Source organism: Thamnophis elegans, chromosome 8, assembly GCF_009769535.1.
Source record: "Thamnophis elegans isolate rThaEle1 chromosome 8, rThaEle1.pri, whole genome shotgun sequence".
Taxonomy (NCBI): Eukaryota; Metazoa; Chordata; class Lepidosauria; order Squamata; family Colubridae; genus Thamnophis; species Thamnophis elegans.
In genome coordinates this window covers 38,174,901-38,196,032 of record NC_045548.1, presented here as the reverse complement: position 1 = coordinate 38,196,032, position 21,132 = coordinate 38,174,901, and the positions used below count along the sequence as shown (strand labels likewise).

The window sequence follows — 21,132 nt, the reverse complement described above, 5'->3', positions numbered from 1 at the left end:
TGGGAAACTACTCTCCGGCTTATATTAAATGAGTAAATAAATACATTTGATTTTCTTTCCCCAACAGTAAAACAATTTAAGCAACTGTCTATGTTTGGTTAAAGTGAACTGAATTTACAATTGAGAATTAAATCTGAATGCATAAATTCAAAATTCAAGAGTCAGATGTATTCTTGAAGGAAGGAATATATATTTTTGCCTTGTGCACAGAAAGAAAAGTGGGAGGAAATATTTATTTCCTACACTTTGACCCGCCTTCTTTCACATCTACTAAAGTTTTACAAGAGTTATATTTGGGGTTTTGCTTATTTGCTAGAATTATTTGATTAGATCAGAACAACCACTGGCAATGCTGTCCTGAGTATAAAGGTTATTGAATTCCAAACCTCTGGAGGGCATTACTTTGGGACATATGACTTAATGCTTAATACAGTACAGTGCTGTAGAAATGTCACAGTACTACAGAAATGACCATATCATTCCTGTCTCTCTTCTGTTATGTCTGTGCTTAAAATCCAGCAATGAGTGAAAAATTTATCAAAAGTTTGATAGTCTTTAAAACAAAACTCCTTAACTTTTAAACCAGGCATTGCTAGGCAAATCTGACTCATTTCTGCCTGATGAGCATATTGAGTGATAAAGTTTAAATAGTAAAGCAATTACCATACATGCCATGCTGAGCATATAAAATGTGTGTATTTCTGTTTCTTCCTGAAAAGATGATTTCATGAATGATATTTGACTAACTATGTTTCCTCTCTTGCCCATAGTTCATTATGCTGGGCTTGCTGGATTTACTATAAAGGTTCTGTTCACACCCTGTGGGTTGGGTTAAGAATTAGGATTTATGCATTTACTTCTGCTCTGCTTCATTGTTTATACAGCTTTGGTTTAGTTTTGACCCCCCCTTTTTTTTCTTTCTTTTTTTGCCTTTGAGGCTCTTCTACAGTGTCAGCTGCTGACTGATAGTAGGAGAACGGCCTCATGGTGTGAATGAAAGGGACCTAGCGGTTGGTAAACAGAGATAAGGAATAAATAGAGCACAGGCAAAAGGAGATAGTTCTGTGAGTGCCCAGATTGCCGCCAGTCTGTTCAAGTGAAATGCAGTGCCTGTCCTTTTCCCAGATTAAATTAGTGAGCGAAATCTCCAGTGACCTCCTCCCCTTATCCCCATACTCTTTAGCCAAGCTGAACAGCCTCTGCTGTAAAGTATTCATTTTATCTAGGGACAAGTTGGACAATAGAACTCTCCCTGATACTTATGGACAGCTGTCGTCATTCAGTGGGGTTTTGAGCATGTCATTCTTCATAGGAGTTAAAAGGGTTTATGGCTTGTAACTGAAGAGAGAGCAGAGATTCATGAATGCCAGCTCTGAGGGTGCATGGAATGAGAGAGTGAGGAAAGCACACCTTTGCCCACCTGTGTGGGGTTAAAAAAAAGATCCATCTTATTTTGTTTCATTTGTTTAAAGGGATTTCAGGTTGAAAATCTAATTACCCTGAAGCATGATCTGTATGCAGAAATTAACATTCACAAATGTTCAGGATCTAGGTGACAAAGTTGTGACAATTATTAAAGGTCACCAGTGCAAAGCTTTCCTACTGTCCCATTCCATTCTGCCCCATTGTCTAGGTTTAAATCTCATGCCTCTTCCCTTCAATAAGCTCCCAAGAAACATTAAAGCTTCATGAGATACCTCTGTAGTCTTTTTTTAGTGATTTACTGCAAATATATTCAGCATCTGACTGATTAAATAGACCTTCGGCAACCTTGAGGGTCAGCGTGTGGAGTATGTACATAGAAAATGCATCAGCCCATTGTACCCTGGCAGCTAATGAGATTGGTCGTTAAGTAAATGACACAAAGCCTACAAAAAAAGCTTAGCAGCTCACTAGAGTATCACAGAGTGTCCCTGCACACCACACAACGACACAAACACTGGACTAACCTAACCCACCCCTGCGTTATTCTACATCACTGCTTCCCTGATGTCAGCGCAAGAGACAGAACAAAGGCTAAAAGGCACACGGTAAGTCAGTCTGACAATTATGCCCTGGGGAGAAAGTAGAGCAAATTTTAGCCTAAGCATAGGCTTGGAAGTCCATTTCTGGACAAGTAGGTCATGATGCAAGGGAAGCTTTTGTGCCACTCCAGTATAAGGGATTTTAAAAAAAGACATGGTGCTTTTTCTTCTCTTTGTCATCTTCACAAAAGTTTTGAATTTCTAAAGTAAAGTGGAAAGATGGGATGCTCAGTGAACTTAATGTTGTGGGGGACTTAAGAGGTGGTAGTGGGGAGAAATGCATTCTTTTGTCATTTCTGAATCTAATAAGTGCTACCTCTGCTGTTTCTTCATCCTATATGGTCAACTTTTCAGGAACCTACTCTTTTCTAGTTCTCTGCAGAACTGAAAGTGCTTGGAGCTATAGAACAATCATAACTGTGGATTAATTTCACATTTCCATCAACTTGCCAAGTGCTTAAGAAAAATGGCATTGAGAATGATGTTTTTATAAAATAATATTTCAGATAGAAGCCATAGCATTATGTCAAAGTCAGTCTCCATGCTTTAGTTAAAAAATAAAAGAATAATGTAAGGTACTTTTGATTACAGTCATAAAATCTATAAAAGTGTAAAAAATGGTAGCTAATCAAACTTGTATGGTTTTGTTATTGAAGTAGCAATCACTGAGTTTAGGAGATCAAAGGATTTTTCTGTTTATATATTATCTTGTTGTTATTCTTATTCTGGGGAAAAATGGCAACAGGAAGTTGTAGAAAAGTCTTGCTACCTGAAGCACTTTCTTTTGCTCTTATCTTCAAAACCAAAGTAATAGATGAAAAGTGAACATCAATTACAAATGTGTAAGATATGCATTTGAATGTCTCTGTTGCTAAAAAAAATCATATGATATTATTTGCCTTTGACTAATAGTTAAAATTTCAAATGCAGTGTTTTTTTCATTACCATGCTGGTATAGTCACTTTTTTATTTAGTTATTGTATTTTGGAAAGCAAGCATTCTGAGGTAATTTACAAAGTTATTTTTTTTTCAAGTATTTATAAGAGGCTTATTGAAAGTTTTCTACCTAGCGGAACATATTTATTTGAAAACAAACATCACAAATTTGTTATATCAAATTTGAACAGAAAAGAGGCTTATTATTGTAACATAAAACTGCAAATCAAAGCATGCTGCAATCAGTGAAAATATTAACGTGGGTAGAAGACCACAAACACAGAATTAATATTATTAGAGAATACCTTCATTACAAAGCAGATGCTGAAAATTCAGATCCCTTTTTATGAATGCTTAAAAGTTAAATTGTGAGTAGAATGAAAAGCAATATGTGCATGTTGTGTACCAGGTTATTCATCCACAACTGTTCTTTACACCTTCAATTTCTTCTGCTAGGAAAGCTGAATTAGAAGTGTGTCAAGTTCAAGTTAGTAATTACAATTGTACCATATGTTCCTGAGTGTTTGTAACCCAGTAACACATATGTTTGTGTAATTCTACAAAACTGTTAACTGCTACAAAAGTAACATAAAATATAGTGGAAAAAAGTAATGCTGCATTCAAGTAAGTCTATCTGCAAATTGCATTACATTTCTCAGGAAAGCGTGTTATTTCTAATTTATGTTTTTATGGTTCATTTTTCTTCAGTAAGTTAAAATCTTGCCTATGATTGTAATTGCTCATAGAAAAATTTCAGAGTAGCACCAAGTGATTGTTTAGACAATTTGGAGAATTGTAATAGAAAACATGTATTTGTTAAGTCTACAAACCTACAAAATGACCACATGCCAGGTTCAAGATCTAACTGAACATTTTGCAATATATTCATAAGAAACTATGGCTACACAATTTTTCTGCCCATTATATCTCTTCCTATAGCCACCAGACTATTGAAGAACATTTCAAATATCTGATATATTTGCTTAATTCCTCCCATGTTTTTCATGAGTAGATCTGTAATTCAAAAATATCATTAGAAGTAAACCTTGCAACCTTCAAAAAGTTTATCATTTTATAACTGAAACATGGCATGCTGCAGAATGAAACTGCTTCTTGACTTTTTAAGAGTTTTAACCAACAGTTTCAATTTACAGGCTTGTTCCTATTGTTTATAGATATGGAAAGTCCCCTTTTTTTCAAGTTCAGAAGATGCCATGTATGCTTTTTAAATATGTATAGAATAATCTCTTTGAGGCATTTAGAGAAAATAATATCCCAGGCTGCACCATTGTATTATCTCTATAACAACATAAATGCAGCAGTAGTTGAAATCGAAGTATCTTGATAGAATCACTCAAACTTTGCAAGTCAAGTCTTGTGTTAACTATAGAATGTTAATTGTATGGTAACTTTTTAAAAAATGTTTTAATTTGAAAAGCTTAGACTGCTTACAAAATATAAAGTTAGGTTCCATTTGTCACTCAAATGAAAAATAAAATAATTCCAAGGGAGAGAACAGTAATGAGAAAGTCTTAGAGGTGTATCAGGAAGAGAGAAGTCAAGATAGATTGAGTTTTTAAGGTTTGTTCCTACTATGTTTGCTTGTCTGTGGGGGAGAGGGGGTCATAAATTTTGGCTTATGTGAAAATCCTGACAAAAGTTAACTTTTTGCCAGTCTGACTTTTCTCTCACTCACTCGCTCACTCACTCACTTACACAAGAAACCAACAATATCTTGACAGAAAACTTTCTAGCAAAAACAATATACACAAGGATCCTGAGCTTCACGGAATATTCTGAGTGCTTAAGTTTGCTGTTGTAAGCAAACTAATTGAAATGATGTATCTAAGGATCCCTTTATATTCTTTTTCCCTCAAATCATAATTGCATTTGTCAAAGCTATTTTTATTTGACATGAGATTTGGATCTGGGCTATTCTATCACAGAATCCTTCTTAAATTAATTTTATGTTCTTTTAAGTTATTGAAATATTTTATCCTGAAAACTACTAAGAATTATTATCAATATTCAGTTTTCAAAGGAACATATTTACCCATATAATATCTGATGTAGAAGGATGACATTCACTCTATTTATATTGAAACATCATTCTTTAGTTGTACATGAAGCACTTGAATTGCAAAATGAAATGTTAGTATTTCCAAATGCAATATTAGTTTCAACCTTGTAAAGGTTGTAAAGATTTATATAGTATCAAAAACTGGTTTTGTTTATTCTCAATGAAAAAAACAGTAATGATCAAAAAATTCTTAGCCTATCAATATCAGATGTATGATACTGAATAAAGCAGTGTTCAAAAACTGCTTCTGTAGCCAGTAAGTGATATTTACAATGTCCAAATGCAATCAAACATTAAATAGGACTTATCTCCAAAGGAGACTATGTTTTCATCGTGCTGAACCAAATTGTTCTTCAATGACATTTTCTTGTCCCTTAATTATAGTATGAAGATATAAATCCATTTGCAAACAAAATTGCTCTTTTTCTATTTTGTGCTCGTAAAAATAGCCCAGCAATTTAAACTTAATGTGCTCCTTTACATTTGTCCCATGCAGCCTGATCCTAAATATATTTGTTTGAAAGTAAGCCTACTGGATTTCACTATTTACTCTCAAGCTGTGCATATGGATTGTATAAAAATGCACTACTCATTAGTTTAGATTTGGACAGCCACTTTATAATTCTGCCTGCCAATTTGTTGTGCTATATCTAAGTTTTATATTATCAACTAAACCTTATATATCCAATTGTAGGCATGCAATGAATGTGCTTTTTTAAAAAGAGAGAGTAGCATTTATTATTTTTATATGCAGACCTTAAAAGCATTTAAAATTCGGTAGAAGTAACAAGATACTTTTGGATCCAAAGTCTATTGGATGAATTTCCCAAACAATCTTTTGTTTGGGAATCCTTTTTTCAATAAGGATATGTTATGTTTATCAGCTTTTGTCAAAGGATCATGACTTTTCTATAAAAGATATTTGGAAGCAAAGATAACAGGGTAGTATGTTGAGTGAAAGCAAAATAATTATTCAGCCAAAGATCACTCATGCTGTAGAAAGAAAATACATAATGTTTAACATAACAAGTTGCTTCAGCAGAACCTGTTGGGTTCTGTATGTGAGCTGTCACTCTTAACAAAAAGGGTTAAAGAAAATGCATTCTGTTGCATCTGCTTATTAAATCCCTTACTTTAGTAGAAATTCAAATTTTGTAAGATTATTCGTTTTATTGATGCATATAATTATAATCACAAGCCATCTGCTGATTTGGCAGGCATGGTTAAAATCTCTAACTCTCATAACCTTTCAAGTACAGTGCCTTTGGGACTCTATTTCACTTTTATATTTTGGAAAACACATATGAACAAACAAGAGAGGTCATCTGCCAAGTCAGACCTGTTAAAAAGCATCCCTGCGCATTAGCAAACCTGGACTTAAGTGTAAGGAATTTCCTGGGTATTGTGTGTGTGTGTTTTAATTCCATCTTCAGGAACAGATTATTCTCCAATGCATTTGAGGAATTTGATTTTTTCTGGGGATTAAACTCTTTCCTGTTACACTTGAGACCTTATTTCTTTTCTCAACCAAAGGGAGGAACAGTGCTCAGTTTGGTTGTCACAGGTGAATGAAGCTCTTTTGACCTTGCTCACATTTGAAGTACAAATGTTTAAAAAAACTGGGGTAGAAAAGAGGGTAAAATGCAAAGCTACATATCAAGATCTGGACTCAGATCATCCCAATTAACCTCCATGAGTCAGTGTTGCTTCAGCCACTATTGGCAACATGAGTGATGATGATGATGATGATAACAAATTGACAAGATGAGGCATGGTTTATAACAGTGATATTTGAACATTGGAAAGCAGCATATACATTTTTATTTATAGTTCAGTAACTTCTTTGGGGGCCTTAACAGAACTTTTTCATGTCTAGTAAGAGAGCAGGGGTATTTTGCATCAATAGTTGCCTTTCACCATGACAAATCTGGACCTCTAAATTTTAAGAAGTAGAATTGCACTATGCAAAGCATAATATCTTTATTGTATGTCATTTAAAAAAAAACAACCTTTGAGGCCTGTTCATATCTCCCTAGCCTGTATTTTTACAATGCCATACATTGTGACTTCTGACCAGGGAAAGTTTACGGATGACACAGCATGAATTATGTTGAAATGATTTTACATATGAATAATCTGGAATATAGAATAAAACTGAGCAGGTGGGTGGAAAAATTGGTAACACCAAATGCTATAGATGTAAAACCTGGAATATCTAGTAAGTATTAAGGAAATGCCCCAAATAAAATGTGGTGAAGTTACTTTGTTATATTTTTAATTGCATTCCCAGCTGTCAGCTTGCGTCTTCTTTAATAGAACCCCAAACACTTCATGCAGTATGCATATTGCTTTGCACCTTTGGGGAAGTTTGATTCTCACACCACCCAGCCCTTTATCGGAAAACAGGAGGTGAATGCACATGTTGAAAAGTGTCTGCACAGCTGAAACTAGGCAAACCAGCTGACTGCATCTCTGGTTTATTTTGCAACCAATTAAGTATGACATCTGTTGAAACTCAAGAAATCAAGACTCCCTTCCCCCTTTTCATGGAGTTATTTGAATGGCTTGCCTTTCACATGGAAATCAGAAAGCATCATTTGGAGAAATCCAAAAGATGATGCGCAGAGTCAATGGAAAGCCTTTTAAAAGGCTGGGTTTGTACCACATGTTTCTTTGCAGGTGGAGTACACACCCCAGTTTACAGCAAGAGAATGGCCATCCATTGGAAGACATATTGCTTGACTTGTATAGATTCATATCTACTAATACCATTACCAATGGCCAGGTTTAGCCTACTCTCTGTGGTGAGATGAATTTATAACAAGGTTTTGCATCCCCAAACTTCTGTTTAGGGACTTGAGGAACAAATTATCATCAGGTAGGTAGGTAGGAGATTGATGCTATGCCTAATGTTGTAGAAGAAATGTTGCTCCTTATCATTGCATGCATATAATGCATGTAAAGCTTTAGACAAATCCAGAGCTCTATAAATAAAAGTTATGCTCTGCCATGTATTACTGAAACCTGGCTGGGCCAGGAGGGAGGAGTCCCCCTCACCGAGATGTGCCCAGAGGGTTTTCAGGTGCTTCACCAGCCGCGACCCCAATAAAGGGGTGGGGGAGTGGCCGTAGTTATCTGAGAGTCTTTAGTTCCTCGTAGGATCCCTGCTCCGGAGCTTGTTGGGTGTGAGTCCTTGCTGGTGAGGTTGGACCCTGGGGGTCAAGTGGGCTTGCTGCTAACGTACCTGCCACCCAACAGCATCGCAGCAGCTCTCCCCTCGCTCCTCGAGTCAGTAGCCGAGCTGGCAGTTGAGTTCCCCAGGCTTATGGTGCTGGGGGATTTCAACTTGCCTTCGCTCGGCGAGCACTCTGATGTGGTGCAGGATGTGGCTTCCATGACAGCCATGGGCTGTCATGGGCTTGACCCAAGTAATTCGGGATCCGACTCACTCGGCGGGTCACACACTTGACCTCGTATTCCTCTCGGAGCAGTGGAGTTGCAATCTTGGTCTGAGGGGTATTGAGACCTTGCCCCTGTCGTGGTCGGACCACTGCCTACTGAGGCTTGACTTTCAGAGGCCGATCCCCCACTGTAGGGAGGAGGAACCGATTAGGTGGTTCCACCCCAGGCGCCTTATGGACCCTATGGGCTTTCAGACGGCGCTTGGTGTTATACCTGATACTCTCGCCCGCAATTCGGTTGGGGCTCTGGTCGCTGTTTGGAACTCGGCAGCGGCAGGGGCCCTTAACCGAATCGCGCCTTTACGGCTGCTCCGAGGCAGTGGATCCAGGAGGGCTCCTTGGTTTACTGAGGAACTCCGGGAGATGAAGCACCAAAAGAGATACCTAGAGCGCCGCTGGAGATCCAATAAGTCCAAGTCAGACCGAGCACTATTAAAATCCTTCCACTTTTCCAAAATAGTACTACTTTATTATTAAACATTATTCTAACTGACCTGGGCATTCTGGGCTTTTATCCAGCTAACATATAAAGAGCAGGATTTTTTTTTCAAATTTCAATTTTTTATTTATAAATCTGCAGATAATGAAGATAACCCCTTAAAAAGTTGACCTATAACTATATTTGATTTAATTGTTGTTTGTTGATTATTGCATTTTTTCATACTCAATTTTTTCCATTTACTTAAGACTTTTCTTTTTTGTAACTTTACCAGAATTACCCTTTTTCCTTTCAGTTCAGTTGGGGTATATTTTCTGCAGTTTACTCTTTCTGTATAGAAATATTAAAAAGTACAATTTATAAATAATTTATGTTTTTTTATTTTATTGACAGACATGCCTTACTTCTAGTACAGGGGGGTCAAACTCACAACCCATGGGCTGGATGCATCACACACCGGCCATGCCCACTCCTGGTTTATGAAGGAGGGGAAAGTTGTGATACGTCAAGTGATGACAATGTGTCATCGCGAGTTTGATACCCCTGTTCTGGTATATTAATAATCAAAATTGAAGTCCCAGTAGAAGCTAAAAGGTTCAGTTTGGTGCAGTGGTTTAAGGCATGAGGTTGGAAACTGAGACTGTGACTTTTAATCCTCAAGTGACTAAGCATATCTCTCTCTTCCAGCTCTAGGAAGAACACAGTGGCAATCCACTTCTGAGAATCCTGCCAATAAAACCCTCCTGGGATTTCTCCAGGCAGTCATCAGGATTCAACATTAACTCAAAGATGCATGCACATGTGCATACACACATGCTAACTGATGGAACTAATGCATGCCCTTTCTGCTGGATATGGTGGGATGAGGGATGAACTCAGGCAAAGGAACCTAGACCGATACCAGGAAAGGTTTTAAGGGTTAACACCAGCATCTTGATTTGGACAAAAAAAAAACTGGCAAGAAATACAACTTGTGAAGCAGGGGTGTAACATGTATTCTAAGAGCAACAGACATAATTGTTCATACTGCCACATTTTGCATCAACTGAAGCTTCCAGATACCCTTCAAGGGCAGCCTCATGTAGAGCACATTACAGGACTGGGAGCTGACCAGGTCATGAATGTCTGTGACTAGGGCCTTTTGATCTAAGAACAGGGACAACTGATGCACTTTACGAAGTTGTTCAAAGACTTGCCTAGCCATGACTGCCACCTGCTCACTCAGCAAGACTTATCAGTACAGGATGACCCCCGCCCCATATACTCACTGGGACTTTTTGAAGTAGTGCAACCTCATTTAGCACCAAAAACAGTATCCAAGAATCACAAAACCCAAAGCCACTCAGTCTTGATATTCTTCCCCAAACACCAGTGACTAGAATTGATTTGGAGAAAGAAGGTAAACCAGCACAATACCATGCCACCCACCGGCAGTACTCTGACTCAGTCTAGAACAGTGATGGTGAACTCTTTTTTGGCATCAAGTGCCCAAACCGGAATGTACGTGCATGCCTATACACATGCTGGAGCACTAGAAACCTGAAGACCAAGTGGCTGGTGCGCATCCACACAACGACCACCTGGTCTTCCGGGACGTGTATGTGCACCAGCCAGTTGGTCTTTGCACGTTCTGGGGCACCAGAAACCCAAACATCAGGTGGCCAGTGCATGCATGCACACTGACCATCTGGTATTCAAGTTTCCAGTGCTTTAGCACACGCAAAGACCAGTGGGCTGGAAACCAGAAGAGCAGCTGGTGATGGCGCATGTGCCTACCAAGAGGGCTCTGCGTGCCATCTCTGGCACTTGTGCCATAGGTTCGCCAACATGAAAGGGTACTATGGTTGATTGTATTGAAAGTTGTCAATCGTTCAGAACCATTCTACTGATCATGCACTTAGCAAATTAGATGGCCTCTAGGATCATTCCTTCCATCACTATATGATTTGTAGTGCGTTTAAGTTTGAAAGCAAAGGTACAGTAAGCTATTCTGAGGGATTATAGAAAGAATATTTTACATGTTGCTCCTAAATATGCAAGTTTATAATACAGGAATCTTACCTCTTTTTATTCTATTGCACACTGTTGCAGTTTGAATAGAATTAACAATAGATATGCATTGAGATACATGTATATTCCATACTTTGATCATGTGCTGTACCTCAAAAGGCTTACGCTTTTTAAAACGTGGTAGTCTGAATAGATGCTATCAGACTCTTTCTGATGTTCCTTATCTAATGTTATAGAGGATGTAGTGATGATGATGATGATGATGATGATGATGATGATGATGATGATGATGATAGGGTGTTGTTATTCATTCAGTTGGGTCCAACTTTTGGTGAGTCTATGGACCAGGTCTCTCCACTCCTTCCAATCTTGCACTTTTTTTGAATTTTCCTGTTCTTTGGCTGTTGTCAGTGGTGTCCATTTGGCTAATGGTGGTGTCCATTAGAAATCTAGGACCTAAAATGACATCAGCTCATTATACCATTCAAATTCTTTGTTTGCATAATCCCAGCTAATTTATTTTGACTATATTCTCCAATAACTTGAATTAGCTATATTTCTATTTTAATAGTAACCTGTGTAGCTCCAGTTCCTAGGAGATTATTGAATCCTTGAAATCCAGTCTAGAAGTAGCCACATAACTAGCTGTATGTCCCTCCTAGTACTGCTTAGCTGAATGTACCAATGCCCATAATGTTCTTATGTTTCCATTTCTTATCAGAAGATACCAGTAATATGGAACAGAAAGGGAGAGAAGAAAATGCAAAATATTGTGACATAGAGACACAATACACAGCTACTCTTTTCAGAGCAGACGTGCATTTTGTATAATGACTGTTTTGACTCTTGCTTGTGCTTGACTTTAACTGCTAGAAATTCACACATCTGAGTAGAAACAGGAAAGAAATGTGGTCCATTTTATTTGCCTGTGAATTTACTTGGTCTTGAGCACAAAACCAGAATCAGAACTAATACAGAGTTGCAATGATATATTAATACTTTCCTAAATGCCTCTTTCAGCCCAATTTATTTTTAAAAAATACATATAAATATGTATATTTTAGGAGAAAATGTCCAACATATATGTAAAAATGAATATATCATGTAAAATTTATTATGTTAAGATAAAGTTACCTAGGAAAATTGCACATATTAGGAAAATTGTGTACCAAAAGGGTATATTAAGAGTAACACATGTGAAAAGGCAGATTTTTAAAAAATAGATGATTAAGTTTGACTCTAATGAAGCAAACTTAAATATAGAAAAACAGGAAATCAAATGCAACCAAATTTGGCATCTCCCATTTTTAATGTGTGCATTCCAGAAGACATAGCAAGAACTAGGCATTAGACTTGCTGGTGCTTTTCATCCTATCTGCTGGACTTTTCCTCCAATTAACCCTGCTTATGGTAGTATTTTATCTTATTCAAGACATTATCTTTCTCCTTAGTTTACTTATTCCATGGTTATAATGTATGAAAGTACCATGAAGAAGGATGAAAAATAAAAAGACTGGAAATGTTTGAAGTGTGAAGATAGTCACAAAGTTTCATTTTCCATTTGGGAAATAGCCCAAGTTGCCATTGTTTTTTTTTTTTAAGGAATTGTCAATAACTTTTAAAATTGTTTTATAGTGGAATACAATTGTTTTTAATGGTTATTCAACTGTTTTGAGTAGAACCTCTAACCTTGACCTCCTGTATCTCTTGACAGTAGTAATCACGAGCTACTTTTCTTGGGAAAATCAGTTCAAATGTACAAACATTCTTAAAGGTCTTTGCAGATTAAATTGCACCAGCACTTTAAATTGCAGCCAAAACTCTATAGAATGGGGGTGTCAAACTCATGGTGTCACAGCGTACACAGCGTATGCCATACATGACATATCGGGACTTTTTCCCCCTTCACTAAACCAGGCGTGGGTGTGGCCAGCATGTGTCTCATCCGCCCCGCAGGCCACAAGTTTGACAGCCCTGCTATAGAAGGACAGTATAGGGTCCATAACGCAGATCAGTAAAAGCTGAATAATATCTGGTTGGCTGCCTTTTGAATCAATTGAAATGAGTGGCCTTTAACAACAGCCCTATTTAGAGCCCTATATACCCTATTTAACCATATAATAATGAGGACATGAGTAATTGTAACAACGTCCTTGTACTTAAGATAGGACTGAAACTTGGTGAAAAGTCCCAAGCTATGGTACACACCTGTAGGTTGGATACACTACCCCCAATCCCAGAGTCTCTATTTAAAAACACATCTTTTAATCTGTCTGATTCTGGAAAAGAGAAGTGAAAAATGGCACTAAGACATTCCTTCACTATATTACTTCAACAATTATAGTTCAAATCATTGTCAGTGGAGACTCCTGGGAAAACCACACTCTATAATTAGAAGCTGAAGCTATCAGTTAGTCATGCTTTTTCCTTCTCCTCCCTTCACTTTGGCATTTTGATTAGGGTTTCAGAAAAATAATTATTTTACATATATACTGTATATATATCCAACTCCAGAATCTCTCCTGGAGTATCAAGGTTTAGATTTAATGTGTAGGAGACTTTCTTCATTGATTTGAACATCTGCTGAATCTGAAATCAGCCTAGTTTTGTTCCGTGGTTGAGTTTAAGCTGAGCCCCAGGCAGGGTCCTTGAAATTGACCTGTGGCATCTCTCTAGTGCTGTATAATTCCGATTTGTTCTAAAGATGTATAGTTCAGACTTGACCTGTGTTAATTTTCTGTTTGAATGTCTAGTAGGAGCTGTCTACTTTTTCTTGGAATATGTGAAAGATTTCCATTTTTTAAAATGTTCCCTAATTAGAAAGAATTAGATAAAATGTCCTTTTGATAGGCCTAATTCTCCATCCTCTTTTATAAATATTGCAAAGGAACCATAGATTTGTGCTATGTTTAATTTCTTTCCATCAGGAAAATGTAAAGAAGAATAGCACTAATTTACTTTCCACTGAAATGGCAGTATGTGCAGTACAGAAGTGAAGTATGACTACTGGAATAAATTACAGTTCTTGAAAATGCAGGTGCAAAGTGCCCATGTACCCACAAATTAAGCTAAATCACAATGATCTGGTGGTGTTTTTTGGAAAAGGACATTCAGCTCTTCCTTTAGATTAAAATTAGGTAGGTTACTGCACAAGACTTATTTTTATTGCGTCTTATCTGATAAGGGTGATTTTAAAAAATACATCCTATTCTGGATGTCACATGCTATACATTCATGTCTAACTTTACCTAATAAAGACTGTAAGTGGATTCAAGAGACTGTAAAATTTGAAGAAAGATTTGGAAGCAAATCTTTTGGATGCCTTAATAAGGGAGAGGCAGAGACTACTGTTATCACTAGAATTCCTTTTCACCATGCCCAATACACAAATATGTATATAGACTGAAAATAGGGTATTGGAAGAAAATCAGAGTAGGGCAACTGAACAATAACTCATAAAATATATTCTTATATGAAGAAAGCATAGACAAAGAATATTGCAATGGAAGTCTAACATGGTAATAACTTCCAAAGGCTTTTAAAATGATAGACAGATGTGACCAGAAAAAAAATCTTTTTGTAATCCTAACAGTTTAACCAGAAAATATTCCCTCTATTTCTTTTACTTTTATAGTTTACCTCAGTAGGACACTGCTGTCCTACTATTATAAAATTATCTCAGGTGCTGGGTGATACATACTAACTTCAGGTTGAAGAGATAACTTTGTTCTAAACCTATGAGCTAATTTGCTGACTTCATAGTATCAATTACTTATTGTCCATTATCAGTGTTGAAGAACAACCAAATTGCCAGTCTAGGTGGCTTCACAATCTTATTCTTTTCTTCAAAGAGCAAACTGAATTGCTATTTTTGTTTTCTACAACTGGTCCATTGTAAAAAAAAAAAAAAAAAAAAAAAAAACAGTTGCAGAGAATTGCTGGTTTTTATTTTGGCTAGACTGGAAAGATGAAAAGCAGGACAGAATAAGACAATGCAAATCATTTCCATAACACTGTCAAGAAAATTGCATGGTTGCAGTCACCAAAAATTGAAGGACAATGAAGGAGGCAGACATTGTTCCCAAGTCTCACTCCCAGGTTTTCTATGGAATCAGGCTGATCATTATGGGAAACAGGTTGTTTAACTAGGTAGTTTCTATTCTAGTCCAGTTATAATCTTTATATGTAGTCTAAAAAAAGAAATTTAGAGCACAAGACATTTTGTTAATGATATTAAATATGTTTTTTTCTTTTTTCATTTTATCCCATGACATTTTATGATAGTTCTGTGCCTCAAATAAATATATCTGTGAAATATCTCCAGACTGGAGAATTGAGTCAATTGAAAATCATGTAAATCTCAAAAAAGGCATGAAGTTAAAATGGTAAAATGGTAAGATGGTAAAAATTACAGTTACAATTACAGTTGGAGAGAAATTCTGTGATGAAGGTGAATGTTTTGATAGAATATTATTTTTCTTTTAAACAATACCCATTTTGATAACTGATGTACCAATTAAACAATTTCTTGAACAAGAAAGATATGTCTAAATTTGTGTGGTGAGGGAAACAAACATATTAAATATAAAGTGTTACGAGATGTTAAAGAAAGAGGAGGTTCGTAAGATTTGAAATTATATTTTGCAGCTTGTTGATTTGGATGAAAGAGTGGATGCTGATGGAAAATAAAAGGCTTTTGGAGTTATAAGGACATGAATTGATATTTTAGTGGGTATGGATATTTATGGTATGACAAAGCTGTGGTTAATGTAGATTTCAGAAAACATTTTGTTAGGTGTGCCATATGAACCCAGATTGTGCCCCCAAATATCTTTGGTGTTCTCAACACAAGAAATATAGAAGGACAATGATAAGTAAATACAAATGGCTAACTTATCATGTTAGATGTTTGTCAAGGGGAATGTAAAATAAAATCAAGAGAAAATTCAGCAGCAGCAACTTGTCAATTGTTCTCTTATTAGCAATGATTAGAAAGATTAAAAGTAGGTAAGATAATTTTTGGTTGTGAGTAGAAAAACAAGTGAATGCATAATAAAATGGATTAAACATTTTGGTTACAACATAGAAATGGAAAATTGGGAGAATATGCAGTTGAAACATTCAAATTTAAATTATGTCATCTTAAAAATGTTTGTAAAAAGAATGTTTGTAAAAAAAGATGTACTGTTGGTGTTGCGTCTTCTTGATGCAGCCGGCAGGCGCGGCCACAGCTACAGGCTCCTGATTGGCTCTGGCGCGCCAGCCGACCGGCGGAGGAAATGCCGGCTGCCGATTGGCTACCCGCCTGACAGCTGTCAAATATAAATAGCTGTCAGGCGGGCTCCTTCTTGTTCGTGTTCTGAGTTGTTGTTGCCTGTTCTTCATTAATAAAGCTGACTTGTTTTACCTCAGCACCTTGTCTTTAAAACTGGCGACGAGGATGAGTGACACGGACCCCGTTATTGTCCCAGCCTTGGCTCCTTCTTCGGTTTTCACCGCTTTTCGTCCAGAGGCTGAATCCTGGGATGCTTTTCTAGAGAGGTTCGAGGTTTTCCTGCAAACTCATGATCTCTCCGATCTCCCTGAGGGGAGGAGACGAGGCACCTTCCTCCATTACTGTGTCCCAGAAATGTTTGCCACCGCAAGGGCTCTTTCTGCACCAACCCCGGTGCATACGATGCCTCTTGACCTCCTCATGGCTAGGCTCAAGATCCACTATGAGCCAATGGCATCTAAGTATTCCCACCGGCAGTACTTCAGGCGGTGTATCCAATGTGAGGGACAAACGATCAGCCAGTATGTGGCTGAGCTGAGGGCTGCTGCAATAAATTGCAAGTTCGCTGACCTCGAGGATGCCCTCTTGGAGCAGTTCATTTATGGACTGCTCAATATTAACCTACATTGCCGCATCTTGTCCCACGCAGAATTGTCTATGAAAATCACGGTGGACGAAGCCCACGCATATGAGATGGCCAGCCAGTCCACCCCTGATGTCCGGTGATTCCCTCCTTCTGTGATGCCTGCCTTGCCTCACTCCGCTGTACATTGCTAGATGATGGTTGACGACCCCTATGCTGCTGCTGGTTCATCCGTTGACCACCTCCGGTCTCTGCCCGGTTGGGATAGCGGCGTGTGCCTCAGCTGTGGCGGCTGCCATTCCAGGGCCTCCTGCCGCTTCAGAACCGCCCTTTGCCACAGGTGCGGTAGGAAGGGCCACATTGCAGCTGTTTGCCGCTCCGCTCTGGGGGATGCTCACAACCCGAGGCCTCCGCCGTCTGTTTCTTCTGCCCCATCTGCAGCCTCCCAATGTCCGCCTCCTGGGCCTCCTGCCACCTGCCTGGGGTGCTACGTTGTCTCCGATCCTGAGGCCTCTCTGCCCAACTGGCTGCCCAACTCCGCTGCCTCCTTCTTCGGCGGCCAGGGTAAGGCACCATTATGTCTTGGGACACTCTGAGTGCACTGATCCCGCATCTTATGCCGAGCCAGCTGTCCCCTGCAAACTGCCTCCTGAGGGACTACCAGGGCAATCCTATTCCCATCCTGGGTTGCAGGAATTTCCCTGTCCAATTTGGGAGGTTTAAGGGTTCCTTGCCCCTCGTTGTAGTCCAGAGCCCCCTAGATTCCCTCCTGGGGCTAGATTGGTTCAGAGCTTTTGGTCTTAGAATTGCCGGCATTAATTCTCTCCGCCCTGCCTCTTCCCTAGATTCTCTCCTGTCAAAGTTCGACGATGTCTTCTCTGATGCCCTGGATTGCTACAAAGGCAACCCCATCTCCCTTAATCTGGACCCTATGGTGGTGCCCATTCGCCTCAAGGCGCCACGGGTTCCTTTTGCCTGCGGGCTCGTGTGGACGCGGAGATCGATAAACTGATCTCCCAGGGCATATTGGAACCCGTAGATCATGCCCCATGGGAGACCCCCATAGTGTTGCCTTTAAAGTCCGATGGATCCCTGAGGATCTGCACGGACTATAAGGCAACCGTCAACAAGGCTCTGCAGGAGCATCCCTATCCCGTGCCAGTTGTACAGCACGTGCTGCACTTCTTGGACCACGGCAAGATTTTTGCGAAATTGGACCTGGCCCAAGCGTACCAACAGTTGCCTGTCGACGAGGCCTCCGCCACAGCCCAAACTATTGTGACCCACTGCGGGGCTTTCAAATGCCTCCGCTTGCAATTCGGGGTCAGTGTGGCTCCCGGCATATTCCAGGGGCTCATGGAGCAGGTGCTCCGTGGCATCCCGGGTGTGGTGCCCTATTTTGATGATGTCCTGATTGCCGCCCCGGACCAATCAGGACTCGTCAACATCCTTAGGGCAGTTCTCTCTCGTTTCCGTGATGCTGGCTTGCACTTGAAATGATCAAAGTGCCAGCTGGCCGTTCCATCTGTTGAATTCCTGGGGTTTCTCATGGATTCCAGAGGAATCCACCCCACCTCTTCCAAAATTGAGGCTATTACCTCCACCCCACCTCCTTCCTCCAAGGCGGAGCTTCAGGCATTCCTGGGGCTCCTCAATTTCTATGCTTCATTCATCCCCCATAAGGCGTCCGTTGCGGAGCCTCTCCACCGCCTCCTCGATGCCTCTGCCCCTTGGGTTTGGACAGAACTCAAGGCGCATGAGCTCGTGGCTGTCAAAGCCCTTTTAACTTCTGCCTTCGTGCTCATCCAATATGATGAGCACCTCCTGCTCATACTTGCTTGTGATGCCTCCCCCTTCAGTGTTGGGGCCGTCCTGAGCCACACCTACCCGATGGTTCAGAAGCCCCGATCACCTTTTACTCCCGCACCTTGTCCAAGGCTGAGCGCAATTACAGCCAGTTGGACAAGGAGGCCCTGGCGGCTGTTGCAGGGGTAAAACGCTTTCACCCCTACCTATATGGTCGCAAGTTCACCCTTCAGACCGACCACAAGCCCCTCTTGTGCATCCTTTCTGGCGATCGACCCACCCCCCTATTCTCTCTCCCCACATGGGTCACTGGTCCGAATTCCTCTCTTCCTACTCCTGCTCCCTCGTCTACCGCCCTGGCAAACATATGGGCCACGCTGACGCCCTTAGCCGCTGTCCATCCCTGTCTCTGACCCGGCACCTACAATCTCAGTTGCTGCCTTAACGGATGACCTCCCGTGTCCCTCTCGGCCTCGGACATCTCCCAGGCCTCCTGGTCTGACCCCTCCTCCAGAGGGTCCTGGACACAGTTCGCCGGGGCTGGACAGATGAGACTTGCTCGGCCGAGTTCTTCCCTTTCTTTCACCGCCGGGATGAACTGTCTGCTCTGGGGTTCCAGGGTCATAGTTCGTGCTGCCCTCCGCCAGCAGGTCCTCAGCCGCCTCCATGAGGGCAACCCGGGCATAGTGCGAATGAAGACTCTCGGTCACAGCTATGTCTGGTGGCCCTCCATGGACGCCAATATCACCGCCTGGGTCCAGCGGTGCCCTCCCTGCCAGGCCGTTTGTCCTGCCCTGCCCTCTGACCCTACCCATCCCTGGGAGACCCCCACCTCCCCGTGGAGTCATCTCCACCTCAATTTCTTTGGCCCCATTGACGGCCACACATTCCTCCTCGTGGTGGACGCCCTGTCCAAATGGGTGGACATCTTCCCCATGATGTCCACCACGTCCGGCACAACCATACAAATTCTTGATTCCCTTTTTACAACCCACGGCATCCCTGACGTCATCATCTCATTATCGTCTCTGATAATGGCCCTCAATTTTTCTCTGCGCCCTTTCTCTCCTATCTGGCTTCCCTGGGCATCTGTCATGCCCCTGTTGCCCCCTATCACCCAGCTGGCAACGGCATGGCCGAGCGGGCGATTCGTTCAGCCAAGGAAGGCCTTGCCCGGCTCTCTCACCTGCCTTGGCCGTCCCACCTCCGCACCTACCTCCTGGCGCAGCATTCCACTCCCTGCCAGGCCACTGGCAAAACTCCTGCAGAAATCCTCATGGGTCGGTGCCTGAGAACCACCCTCGACCGCTTACACCCCTCCTTCGCCCCCACTGCAGGCCCCCTCCCTTCTCCCCCTAGGGCTTTTCTGGTGGGTGAGGGGGTCTTCGCGCAGAACTATGCCGGAGACCCAAAGTGGCTACCAAGGGTCATACTAGATCTAACTGGACCCTGCTCTTATAGGGTCCAGCTTGACGATGGACGACTATGGCAGCGCCATCTAAACCAGCTGCACCGCCGGACAACCGCGGGGCCACCCCAACTGGCCACATCGTCTGCACAAGCACCGCAGCCAGGGCCTGCTTGCCCGTTGGCTGCCCGACCTGCCCAGCCACGACCAACTGCAGCTCAACCTTCTCCAGCTGCCTTCCCCGCTCCACGCTGGCGCGCGCCACCCCCATTTCAAGTGAAGGACACTTACCTTCAAACATTCCCGCTGGTCCAGGGGGCGGGTCTTCCAGTCTGGTGCATCACAGCAGCAGACCTCCTCCTCCAGCGACGATGGACACTCCCATTTCTCGGTGTTTGCAGCGCATGCACAGAAGACTAGCCTATTTAAAGGACTATGCATGCGCTGTCTGGGGGGAAGGGGTGTTGCTTTGTCTCGATGCAGCCGGCAGGCACGGCCAGAGCCACATGCTCCTGATTGGCTCTGGCGCGCCAGCCGGCCGGTGGAAGAAATGCCGGCCACTGATTGGCTACCCGGCTGACAGCTGTCAAATATAAATAGCTGTCAGGCGGGCTCCTTCTTGTTCGTGTTCTGAGTTGTTGTTGCCTGTTCTTCATTAATAAAGCTGACTTGTTTTACCTCAGTGCTTCATCTTTAAAAGTTGGTATATGTCACTGATGAATTTGTCTAGGCCTGTGTTTCTCAATCTTGGCCATTTGAAGAGGGATGGACTTCAGCTCCTAGAACTCCCTAGAGAACATGTGCCCCTCTTCAAGTGGTCAAAGTTGAGAAATCCTGGACTAGAGTATATAAAGGTACTTCAAATTTAAGTTGGAAATGTGAACAAAAAGAGAGGACATTATACCATAATGTGAATGTGTCAACAAGCCATAAAATTTTAAATTTAAAATATTAATATACAATTAAAACCATAGGCTTTTTTTAAGACTGATTTATAAACAATTTGAAAAAAATATGGCATTTTGTTTCTATACATAACTGCAGTGAGATTATAATATAAAAATAGAAAGATTTTACATTACCCATAATGGAGGAATAGATGGTGACATT

At 40.9% G+C, this 21,132-nt stretch overlaps 1 protein-coding gene across 1 annotated transcript in view; it reads left to right on the top strand.

Moving 5' to 3' along the window:
* The first annotated feature begins 1,856 nt into the window (after nucleotides 1-1,856).
* Nucleotides 1,857-21,132, top strand: part of ST18 (ST18 C2H2C-type zinc finger transcription factor) — a 184,491-nt gene continuing 165,215 nt past the window's right edge. The window contains exon 1 of the mRNA XM_032223013.1: nucleotides 1,857-2,030. Within this exon, the coding sequence (XP_032078904.1) occupies nucleotides 1,857-2,030 (174 nt within the window). The remainder of the gene's footprint in view (nucleotides 2,031-21,132) is intronic.